The following is a 12,232-nucleotide window of genomic DNA, read 5'->3' as shown; positions in this document are numbered from 1 at the left end:
GGAACCGAACTTTTAATTTTTAATTTTTTAATTTTTATATTTTATTTTATTTTATTAAAAGCTAACTATGAAAAACTAAAAGAATACCAATGATGATACTATCAATAGGAAAGAATGATGTTTCATGTTTGCATGTTTGGACACATTGCTTGTCTGTTAGAATTTTAGAAATTATATAATAGATATGCTATTTAGTATATATATATATATATATATATATATATATATATATATATATATATATATATAAAGTATATAATTTATTTTTTTGAAATATATTTTACAGTTCTAGAGCCGGAACCGTCCATTTGTATAGTGCACGGTTTGGTTTGAACCTCCTTATTCGAAGTGAACCGTGATCATCCCTAGAGATAGAGGGGGGAGAAAAATATAAAAGAAGGAAAAAGAGAAAAAAAAATAATTAAAAAGCAGGTATGACGCCAATAAAAAATTAATTCAATAAAATTAAGTTTTTCTTTACACGTGTGTAATAAACCTTATGACTAGTTGTGGACTCAATTAGTGGCTAGTCTTGGATTCGACTAGCAAATTGATTTGTGGACTCGAATCAATCTTCATTTCTTCAACCTTAGATTTAAGTTCGTTGACTCGTTCTTGAATCGAAGGAAACTAGATCCGACTTTAGTTGATTGAAGATTGCATCATCGAGGTATTTGAAGCTACAATGGGATTCTTCTAAGTCGTTGAGGATTCGAGACAAAGGGTTTCTCGCGAGGTCTAAGGTATTTTTATCCATCTCTATCTTTACTTTTGAGGGCATTCTTGAGACAATATTCCATCTTATTTGAACCTTGGACCAGGTTCATATCAATTTACCTTAAACCCCACGAGAAACTCTTTGTCTCGAATCCTCAAAGACTTAGAAGAATCTCATTGTAGCTTCAAGTACCTCGATGATGCAATCTTCAATCAACTAGAGTCGGATCTAGTTTCATTTGATTCAAGAATGAGTCCACGAACCTAAATCTAAGGTTGAAGAAAGGAAGATTGATTCGAGTCCACGAATCAATTTGATAGTCAAGTCCACGACTAGCCACTAATTGAGTCCACAATTAGTCATAAAGTTTCTTACACAAGTGTAAAGAAAAACTTAAGAATTTTATTGAATTATAAGCCTCTTCAAAACTGATATGGATGTGCCTTATTTATAGGTATAGGGCATCATTGTAATCCTAAATACAATGGGAAAAATAGTCATAAACCTAATCTAGAATATATGTAAATATAGTCATATTTATAAAGGGATTTAAGGAATCATTTTTAAATACCAAGTAGTGTTTTTCTTCATCTTTTGCAAATGAGCTTGACTTGGATTTCCACCATCTTTGCACATCACTAACGAAGACTTGCCTTAATTGTTTGGAGCGGGTGTGGCACTGTGGCCTGTTCAAGCGACTACACATATCTTTTCCATTTTTTCTTTCCTAGCGGGGCCTCACAAAAAAATCATTCTTGCCGGAAGATCTCAACTATTATAAGGGGAAAAACCTACAAATTGAACAAATTGTTTGAAATAGGTTAGTTTATGGATTCAATTGTAATTTTTTTTTGAGTTTAGTGGTCTAATTACATTATCGTGTGCAATTCGATGACCTATTTGACCATTATTCTATTTTTTTTTTTTTTAATTTAAAAATAAAATAAAAAAATACTTAGTACGGACTATAAATTAAACGATATATAAAAGGGCCAAATCGTTAAATTGATCATGCAGCGAATCCCGGTTTGGAAACTTCCGTACATGATGATACAGAAACTTCTGCAAAAGTAAAACCTAGAGACAAAAAGGGTTTATCCACCGGTTTCGCCACCGTTTCTGCTCGTTTTGCCATCTCTCCTTATTCGGTATACCGTCAGTCCAGTGATCTCGTTAATTTTATTGCCCTAATTTCGTTTATTGTAATTAAAGGAATCTCTACAATCTACATCAGTGTTTCGGCAATTTGATAACGGAGTATAAATTACGATATGCATAGAGATTTCTGGAGTATAAATTAGGATATGCATAGATTTCGTCTTCATCTTATTCCTCATATTGTTTCATTATCTGTTAAATATATCTTCAAAGGCATTTACAGCAAATCCCTTCTTACTAAAAAAAGGGTAAAAGTTCCCCCTTAATGACTTCCAAAACCTCAGTTGCTTCTGTTTTAGTTTGAATATTCACATTGTTTATTTGCTGATGTTTGTTTTTCTTTCAGTTTTGAGCTTCTAAAGGAGCAATTGGGAAAAGGACATGGCGTTTTCTGATGATGAAGCTGAAGCAGAAATAAATTCTGTTTCGAACTATGACTTTGTGGACGATAACGATGAACCTATTTCATTCTCTGAGTTATCAGTTCAGTGGAAAGGGGGTGAGCGTTTGAGTGGGAAGAAGAAACATATATTTTTACGCGGGGATGCTGATAATGGCAATATGAAGGTTTATGAGGAAGTTACTGCCTGGAAATTTGATTTGTCAAGCATAAAACCAGACATTTGGGTGCTACATAAAAAGAATAGCTGGATTTTGCTTCTGAAACCTAGAAAGGCATTTGAGGATACAATTATTAGGACAATATTGGTTAGTCTGCATTGCTTGCATTTCTTTAGGAAGACTCCTGACTCTTCTGTTAAAGCCTTTTGGGATCAGATGCACAAAGTTTTCAGGTTCATATTATGATCCATTACAATACTCTCTCTATCTTTTATATTTGCCTTTTGGGTTTTAAATGTTATTCCTCTGTTTGTAGTTTTGAGCCAAGGCCTTCAGAGAATGATCTAGTGGATCATATGGACCTTATAAGTGAAGTTGTAAAACATGATGATATATTGGCTAAATCCAAGGTTTGTGATGCTTCTTATGATTCGTTGATATGCTTCATGCAGAAAATCTGTCAATCTGCTAATGATTTTTTTTTTTTTTTAAATTTTATTTTCCTTCTGAAATATTCCTTGGAAACTAAAGCATCTGTATTTATGTTTCTGTGGGAGTGTGCAAAATATTTTATTTATTGATCTTGAGGCTTTTTACCACATTATTATAAAAATATTTCTGTTAATTCTTTAGTCTTATAATCTTTTATTATAGAATAATTCATGCTTTGTTCTTCAGGTATTACTTACACTCCTTAAAGAGAGGCCTAAAAAGAAGATACTTCTTGATGAGGTTAGGACTACATCTGAAAAACTCATTACACAACACCCCTGTACTCTCTGCAGTGTAAAAATTCAAGAGTAGATAGGATAGAGGGTAAGTAAAAAATAGTCTATGAACTTCTATTAGCATGCTGACTGTCTTTTCGCAGGTAAATGATAAAACCCTTTCAGGGTTTATAGTTGATGATCTAGGTGATGAAACTTTTGAAGATGGCTCTGATGATGATGAAGATGACCAGTTTGAATCTGTGTGTGCAATCTGTGACAATGGTGGTGAGATTATTTGGTATGTTTCTTTATTTTTCACAATTTCTTATGCATGTATCTCTCTCCAAATTAAATTTGTTAGGTGCATGTTCCATATCCTTTTTGGCATATCCATGTTTTTCCAATTTGTTCATCACTTCTTTTTGTTTTAATAAGGTCTATTATTTTGCTAATGCTTATGGCTTGATATTTTTCAATCTTTGTTGCTGTTTCGATTATGCCCTTTGTGATACGCCTCAAACCTTGTTTTCAATATTTCCTTTTTCTTCAACTTATTATCCTACCTTATATTCTATACTGAAAGCAAACCTAAGTACAGTCATTATATAATTAAAGAGAATTAAATATTTTGCATATCGTATATATCTACAAGTGCTAAATGCCAACTTTTGGTATCTTTTCCAGTTGTGAAGGGAATTGCTTGAGGTCATTTCATGCAACTAAAGAAGCTGGTCGTGAATCTGATTGTGAATCTCTTGGATATACTCATGAACAAGTTGATGTACGTTATGATGCGTTCTTCACTTTCTTACACTTCTGCAAAAGAGTTAGATAAACACATTGGAGACGTGTTAACTTAGAAGATATTCCAGTCAACCTCTTTATTTTTCTCTCTTCCTTATATCCCCTTGTTTATTAAGATTAATTTTTGGCATTAAAGCTGTAGAAATAGTATTCTTCTTCTTTATTTGTTTTCTTTTTAATTTTATTTATTTATTTTTATAAAAAAAGCATTATAACAAAATGTGCCTGAAATGTGTTATTAGTGATTTAGTGTGTTGGAAACTAGTAAACTGGGGAAAAATTCTAACACAAGTAAGGATGTGGTTGTGCCCAACATGCCCTCGATGTTGGTACATTTAGCTATGAGTGTGTTGGTGCTTATTTTCTTATTGCTTCTGTTCTCCTTATAAAGTTTTTTTTTTCTTTATTTTAATGGATTACTTGTTAAATTTATGCATCAATGATTTCTGCAGGCTATTCAGAAATTTTATTGCAAGAATTGCGAATATCAAAAACACCAGTGCTTTGCCTGTGGGGAGTTGGGGTCATCAGATCTATCCTCTGGTGCTGAGGTATGGATCTTTCCTTCATTTTCTTTCCACTTAACCCCACGTTTTATTGGTGTCGCAATGTTGATGCACATTCTATTGTATGAAGAGGGTATAGGAGTTGTTGGATAATGTATTAATATGTTAGCATGGGTGGCATTAGTTTTAGTTTTTATAAATTGTTTACTCAGTTTTAATTTGTAATGCCTGTGAATTATGTTGATCATTTCTGGTTCACAAATGAATCCAGGTCTTTCGTTGTATTAATGCAACTTGTGGTCGCTTTTACCATCCACATTGTGTGGCCAAACTGCTTCATCGTGAGAAGCAGTTAAATGTGGATAATCATCAGAAAAAGATTGCTGCTGGAGAAGATTTTGCTTGCCCCATGCATCAATGCTTTGTTTGTAATCAGATTGAAGATAAGAACAATAAGGAATTGCAATTTGCTATATGTAGGCGGTGTCCGAGATCATACCATAGGAAATGTTTGCCAAGGTCCTCTCTCAATCTTTTGAGAATTTAGTTATTATAGTCCTTGCTTATTATGACGTTGATTGTATTAATATTCATTGATGCTTTTATTAAATTTGTCAGTGGGATTGCATTTGAAGATAAAGAGGATCAGGGTATTGTACAAAGGGCTTGGGATGATCTTATTCCAAACAGAATTTTGATTTATTGCTTGTAAGTACTTCAATTTTTATTAGTTTTTACTTTATGTTGAGGTTGATTTGAATTAAACCTTGTACAGAGAGCATGAAATTGATGAAGATCTAATGACACCTAGTAGAGAGCATTTAAAATTTCCCGGGATTAATCGAGAAAAGATGAAGAAAAACCTTGAGGTGTTGGAGAAAAAGAAAATTGCACGAGAAGATAGCAGTGCTGTATCTGAAACTGGAGTTGCGAACCAAAAACATATGGTTTCCAAACAATCAAAAGGTCTGCAGAAGTTATCCGCTGGAGAGGTTGGTGTATCTTCCAAAAAGAGAGAGGGAAGGTTGCCCCCACATTATTTGCCTAAGAAACAGAAAGTAATGGATGCTCCTAGAAAGAGTTTGGAGAAGAAGGCTTCCAATGCTAAACAAGATAGGCCTACTGCTGCTGAAGGCAAGGTGTCTTTGGGGCAACAGTTATTTGAATTGAATCAGCTGATGTGTAATGATGCTGAGCCAATTGAGTCTGATGAAGAGGCTAAAGTTTCATTTGCCAACGAAACCGGCAGCTCACTGGTTCTAGATGCTGATTCAAAGAAAAGGTGAGCCAACCCTCATTTTTTCTCAAACTTTAATGTTATAGTTTCCTCTCATGCTGGCTCTCTTTTCCCTTGTACCAGTGCTTCACTAAACAACCAAGATTTGGAAATGGTTATTAGTTATGTTCTACTTATTTGACACAGTTCTGTGATAAGTATTCATGTTCTTTCAACTGAATTTAATTCTTTTGTACTTAGCTAATCAACTGCTAAGCAAAGATTGTAGGCAGTCGGCTTATTTGCATCTATACTTGCCTTTTTCCACTATATTGCATTATTGACTAGGAAGTCTTATTTCTTTCCTTCAGGTCTACTCACTTGTTTGGGTGCAGGTTATCACTAATTTGTCCTTTTTGTACCTTTCTCCTTACTAAACAGAATATTGGATATTGTGAAAGATGCTTCATCAATAACTCTCGAATCAGTGTCAAAGAAGCATACAGTGCCAACTGAAAATGCTTATTCATCAAAATTTGCTCTAGATAAATCTATAACATTGGGAAAGGTGGAGGGTTCTATTAAGGTATTTCTAATTTTTTCTTTTTGATTTCTATTGACCTCTCTTCCAATAATAATTGAGGCATTTCTGATCAATTATGTACTTGCAGGCAATTCACACAGCTTTACAAAGGCTAGAAGAGGGGGGCAGTGTTGATGATGCCAAAGTAGTTTGTGATCCTGCACAACTCACCCAGATTATGAAATGGAAGGTAGAGTTGACCTTGTATTCTTGTTAATTGTTATTTTCCATTCATTGTGTTCCCACTTTGTCTTATTGTTATTGTTATTGTTATTATTATTATTGTTATTATTATTATTATATTATTATTTAATATTTAATATATAGCACTTAGGCTAAAGTATATAGTGAGTGAATTACAGTGTACTAAGTTAAATTTTCATTAATGTTAAAACCTGTTGTCTTGATGATATCGGTGAGTTCCTCTGAATGTGCCCTATATATATATATATATATATATATATATATATATATATTACAGCGATAACACTGATTCCAAATTATTTACTGTTTCTTTTTGTGGGGTTTACCCCCCCATCCAACGTACACACACCAAAAAAGAATACTAGTAATGATTCATTGTGATGTAAACAACTGAGGGAGGTTGGAGAAATCACACAGGAGTATGAGTATCAACTAACATTATGCAGTTCTCTTTGATAAGTAAGAGATTCTTTGAGAAGCAGTGAGTTTGCACCCCCATAGTACAATGATGTTCAGCAAAATGGCTAACAGCAATATAAAGCACTCTACAAGTCTAACCCTATCCAAAAAATCTATCAAATGAAAAGCAATAAAAGGAGTCCTTCGCTGAGGCCCAAAAAAAAGTATGGAATAGATCTTTGAATTGTTCTAAAGATTGGTGCCCTCCAACTTTTGATTCTCTACTCTAATTCGTTCGAACTGGTGATTTTCACCCCTTCTTCCAAATAATTTAAAGCTTTTGTATTTCATAAGCCTTATTTAAGTCATTTAACTTAACATGTTTTGATTGTAAGTAATTGGTAATGAATATTTGATAACAGTGATATTCTGAATTATATAGTGCATCATGAATATGAACGAACATTCATGGGTCTTGTTTCTGTAAAAAAATTCTATATTGAAAATCTTGCTTACATGTGGGAACCTCTGGTTTACTAGTACTTTTTGGTAGCCTGTGTTTTGTATGTTTCACTCTGTACCACTGTGTGGCACCCTTTGTGTTAACGAAATTTTTATTCATATTTGTAGAACAAGCTAAAAGTGTATCTTGCACCATTTTTATATGGCTTGCGCTATACATCATTTGGTCGCCATTTCACTCAGGTGGACAAGCTAAAGGAGGTACTAGTAGTTTTATTTGGTTATTAGTTTGGTCCACTTCATTCACTAAGAGAATAGAGAAGAACTTTTATCTTTTAACCACCTTAGCTATGTGAGCAACAACCTTAATTAACAGGTTTTTAGGTCTTTTATAAGGATATGTTCTCATGTTTAAGAAATCAACTTATTGAATATATTAATAATAATAATCAAGGAAGCACCTTCTGCGGTGGGGTATGATCTGTGAATTACTGAAATGATTGTCAATAGATAGGTCTGTCTATGAATTACCTGTAACATATTTCTTAAATTCCTTCTATAAATTTCTGTTAAAAGTATTAAAATTTTCACATTAGGGGTCATTATAATGAGTTTTTTAGAAAGGTGATGGAAAAATAGTATCCTTTTGTACCTACCTCATTTTCCTTGATTTTTTATGGAGGAAGAGAATGCCAATTTGTATTCCAGATTTTAATGAATAGGGCAGGTATGGCTTGCGGCCAGTGTGGAATATGTCAAATTTACACAGGAAAATTTCAACACCTTTCATTTCCATAACAAAGAAACGAATTTAACCTTCTGCATTTCTAGTTAACTATTTATTGTGAATCGTTTGTGCAGATTGTGAATATGCTGCATTGGTATGTTGGAGATGGTGACACAGTAAGTATCTACTGTTGCCTCTGTGTGTGTGTGTGTGTGTGTGTGTGTGTGTGTGTGTATGCCCTCCTCTTTCATCTTCTAAAATGGGATTGAAAAAATACGTTTCCATTCTAAGTCTTTTAAAATTTCTTGGCACTAAAATCTTTGTTCTCAAAATCAAAATGTCCATGGATGTCATCATGAATGACATACATATCTGCAAAGTTGTACATTGACCAGATATAATGCCATGAAGATTTCTGCTTTATATATTGTGCCTTATTATGACCAGTAATCATATGTTCAAACTTGTACTTGAAATTCTGCTTGCTCATATTTTAAATGTTATGGATAAGAATTAAGGTAGTAGTGCTAATTGGATGCTTAATGTGAGTATGTTATTTACTGCCTTGTATTCTGTAATATATTAAAAGAAAGACAGCGCTTGTTTGATCTTTTCTGTAAGCCAGTGCTAATTTCGTTTTTTTATTTTCTATTTTTATTTTTTATTTTTATGTACTGAATTACTGCACCTTAGTCTTAATTTTTGAGCACATTGTTGTTCATTGAACAGGTTGTGGATTTTTGTTGTGGTTCCAATGATTTCAGTTGCCTTATGAAAAAGAAACTGGATGAGATTGGGAAGAAGTGCTCCTTTAAAAATTTTGATATCTTACAAGCAAAGGTGAATTCGATTTTATGCTTTCTTTTGGTTTGGTGATATTTGGGGTGTGTGTGTGTGTGAAAACTGGTAGCATTATAGGTAAGAGCTGTGGGAATCATTATGTCATACTATTTATTCTAAATAAGGAAACCTAAATTTGAAAAATGATGTTTATTTATTTTAACTTTTTGTTGCCAAGTCTCTTGCTAAAAGCCTTTCTCTAAGGGCTTGGGGGTTGAATGAGAGAGAGTAGAAGTTTATGAGCGAGCCTATGTAGTAGCATGTTTGTGGATCTGCCAACCTTAATTTGTATGTTTTCTCCTTCTATGCAGAATGATTTTTGTTTTGAGAAGAGGGATTGGATAACTGTCCAATCGAAGGAGCTACCACCTGGGTCTAAGTTGGTGAGGAGCTCTGCTTCTTGAAATCTTAAGAACTCATACCTGTGAAGTTCTGACATCATACACTCAGATGCTCACATGTAATTTTGGCTTTTTGGACAGATCATGGGGCTTAACCCTCCTTTTGGAGTGAATGCAGGACTTGCTAATAAGTTTATTAATAAAGCTCTTGAATTTAAGCCAAAGCTTCTCATCCTTATTGTCCCTCGGGAGACTCAACGGTACTGGCCTCTGGTTATAGCTCTTATTCTTCTTTAACAGTTTCTTTTTACCATTTGTTTGCTTCTTGTATATGGTTTCTGGTTCTCATGGTGTTGTTTGTTTGCCTTTTACCAGTCTAGATGATAAAAAGAATCCATACGATCTCATTTGGGAGAATGATGAGTTACTCTGTGGGAAGGTGAGTGCTTTCTCATATCTCACTTGCTGAAATGAGTTTTTGAATTGAGAGGGCAAATTAATATAGATGACTCATGTTTCTTTTCTGTTTTCTCAGGCATTTTATTTGCCTGGATCTGTTGATGCAAATGACAAAACACTGGAGGATTGGAACGTATCCACACCGCCTCTTTATCTTTGGAGTCGCCCAGATTGGACCCCCAAACATAAAGAAATTGCTAAACTTGCTGGTCACTTGTCAAAGGCACGTGGGAAGCAGGATGAAAACCAGTGTGAGAAGGCTGCACCTGGTGATGATTTGGGGTCTCGTGACTGTCAAGTGGAATCCTCGAGAAGGGGGGAGGACCGCTGTGTCCCAGACAATAAGCCTGAGCTAGCTCAGTCACAAACTGGTATCAATGGATGTCTTGAAGAACAGTCACGCAATAATAGCAGTGCTGTGGAAGTCCAGAATGATCATGACTCTGGAGTGAAGCAATCGGATGAGAACTCAAAGCAGCAGGGGATCCAATGTAGTAAAGAACAGAGAGAATCAACTGACATAACAGTTGAAAACAAATCTGATGGGAAAAGATCCTTGCTGTGCCAACCCTCACCTCGCAGGTCTAGGAACAGAAAGAGGAAGGGCAAATCTGCTGGAAAAAGATCTCTGCCACGTGATCTATCACCAGGCAAGGTTAGTGGCAGATCAATCCAAGCTGAAGATAAATTGTGTGGAAAAACATTTGCTTCTCGTGATCCCTCACCTGGTAAAGCTAGCAGCAAACAGGTAGAGGCTGAGGACAAATACACTGGAAAACGAAAGCGGCGTAGTTCCTCACCTCTCAAAGGCCGTAACCCATCAAGACCTTCCTCACCTCTCAAAGGCCGTAACGCATCAAGACCTTCCTCACCTCTCAAAGGCCGTAACACATCAAGACCTTCCTCACCTCTCAAAGGCCGTAACACATCAAGACCTTCACACACACAGTCTGGTAGGGAAGATTATCGGCAACCTAGTAACCAACGGATGGAGGGGAAAAAATTGCCAACCCAGTCATATTCACCTAAGAAAGGTCATGATAGGCCCATTCCTCCATCTAAGCGTCATGAAGTGCCTTCACAAACACAAGCTGGAAGGGGGGATGATTACATGCATTTTACAGGAGGCAACAGTGGCTCTGGATCTCAAGGACGAATACCCATTGCATTTGGTGCTCATGATGATGATGAAGATGTAGTGAGAAAGTACCTGCCTGGTCCTGGTCCAGGTCCAGTTCCAGTTCCAGAGCCTTATTCGAATTTGTCAAACAGATGGCAGCATATTTCCAGTCCTGGTGCTGTGGAGTATGGGATGAGGGGTTCAGATGAACATTTCATGGGTCATGAGAGTACTGATGTTTCTCATTATGGATTTAATCGGATGGATGAGTATGGGGGGAGGCAGTCCGATATGCAAAGACAACTTCATCTTTATGGACGGGCGCAGCAAGGTCAGGATTACATGAGGCAACCCAGCCCCAATATGGTGGTCCCTAATCAGGGACTTCCTTTGTACGGGCAACATCCACTAGATAATGATCCAACTTATGGTGGGATGAATGCTGCAGCAGCAGCAATGCGGTGGCATCCATCGCCACAATTGCATGAGGTGAACCACCCAATGATGAGTAGCCCCGGATTTGATCCTCATTTGGCAGGCAGAAGTGGGCTCTATGCTAGCGTAAATCCCCGTCCTCCTAGTCATCATGTTAATGCACTGGGTTTTGCTCAAGGTCCATACCGCCCCTTTTCACAGAACAATTCTGGGTGGCTTAATGACTAGACTAAGATACATTGGTTTTTTATTAGATTTTTTAATTTTAATTTTAATTTTTTTGCCATCTAATCTAGCTATACTGACGGTTATTATGAGAATATATATAAGCGCAACAGATTACATATCTAGCTTTTGTGGATTACTTCTCCGTTGTTGGATTCATTACTTATTTTAAAAAAAAGAAGAAAACATGTTTAGCATAAAACAATTTGTCCTTCAATTTTTTGTTTTGTTTTAAAGACTACAAAATATAAAATTATACAATATTCTAAATGCCATAGACTAAAGCCAGCAATTATACTGTGGATCACGGTCCAAAATGGCAGACTCTATAGTGTATCTAAACTAATGATGAAAATATGCTTGTGTTGAAATGAAACTGCAGTGTATACAAAATGAAACTAAATAACAATTTCACATATCATATTGTCCAGCAAATCAAAATGATACTGTAGTTGTGTTAAAATAAAACTACAGTGTATATTTGATGTTGGATCACAATGCATTGTGGACCGTCCACCCTATAATTTGCCGACTAAAGCTCGAAAGTCCTGGGCAAATTATACTGTGCATCAGGATTGTGCGCCATGGTCCAAAACGACGTCGTTTTGTACCATTTTCGCGTGTCTGCTGTTAACTCCTTAAAAAAAAATAATCATATTTTGAATGTACAGAATTGTATAATAGAAAACACATAAGTTTATACCTAAAAACACAGAATTTTTATAACTGAAAATCTCCATGTTTCGAATGTATATAATAGAAAA

The 12,232-nt window shown here is 35.4% G+C and overlaps 1 protein-coding gene across 4 annotated transcripts; it reads left to right on the top strand.

The window, feature by feature from the left end:
* Window positions 1–1,723: 1,723 nt before the first annotated feature.
* LOC109178248 (protein ENHANCED DOWNY MILDEW 2) lies at window positions 1,724–11,607 on the top strand. 4 transcript variants are annotated; one of them, XM_019327867.1, is made up of 20 exons: window positions 1,724–1,866; window positions 2,223–2,670; window positions 2,754–2,847; window positions 3,116–3,169; window positions 3,309–3,445; window positions 3,832–3,928; window positions 4,404–4,502; window positions 4,729–4,976; window positions 5,076–5,165; window positions 5,233–5,739; window positions 6,115–6,259; window positions 6,345–6,446; window positions 7,490–7,582; window positions 8,183–8,224; window positions 8,778–8,888; window positions 9,200–9,271; window positions 9,371–9,489; window positions 9,605–9,668; window positions 9,765–10,502; window positions 10,614–11,607. In XM_019327867.1, the coding sequence occupies exons 2-20, from the start codon at window positions 2,258–2,260 to the stop codon at window positions 11,469–11,471; spliced, it is 4,083 nt and encodes a 1,360-aa protein (XP_019183412.1). In that variant the 5' UTR covers window positions 1,724–1,866; window positions 2,223–2,257; the 3' UTR covers window positions 11,472–11,607. The 4 variants fall into 4 exon arrangements, with proteins under 4 accessions (XP_019183412.1, XP_019183409.1, XP_019183411.1 ...); XM_019327864.1 differs by having other exon boundaries at window positions 9,765–10,507; window positions 10,580–11,607; XM_019327866.1 differs by having other exon boundaries at window positions 9,765–10,543; window positions 10,616–11,607.
* The last annotated feature ends 625 nt before the right edge of the window (window positions 11,608–12,232 follow it).

This window comes from Ipomoea nil, unplaced genomic scaffold (assembly GCF_001879475.1).
Source record: "Ipomoea nil cultivar Tokyo-kokei standard unplaced genomic scaffold, Asagao_1.1 scaffold0813, whole genome shotgun sequence".
Classification (NCBI taxonomy): Eukaryota; Viridiplantae; Streptophyta; class Magnoliopsida; order Solanales; family Convolvulaceae; genus Ipomoea; species Ipomoea nil.
The sequence above is the reverse complement of the archived record's forward strand: the minus strand, read 5'-3'. Positions and strand labels throughout refer to the sequence as shown.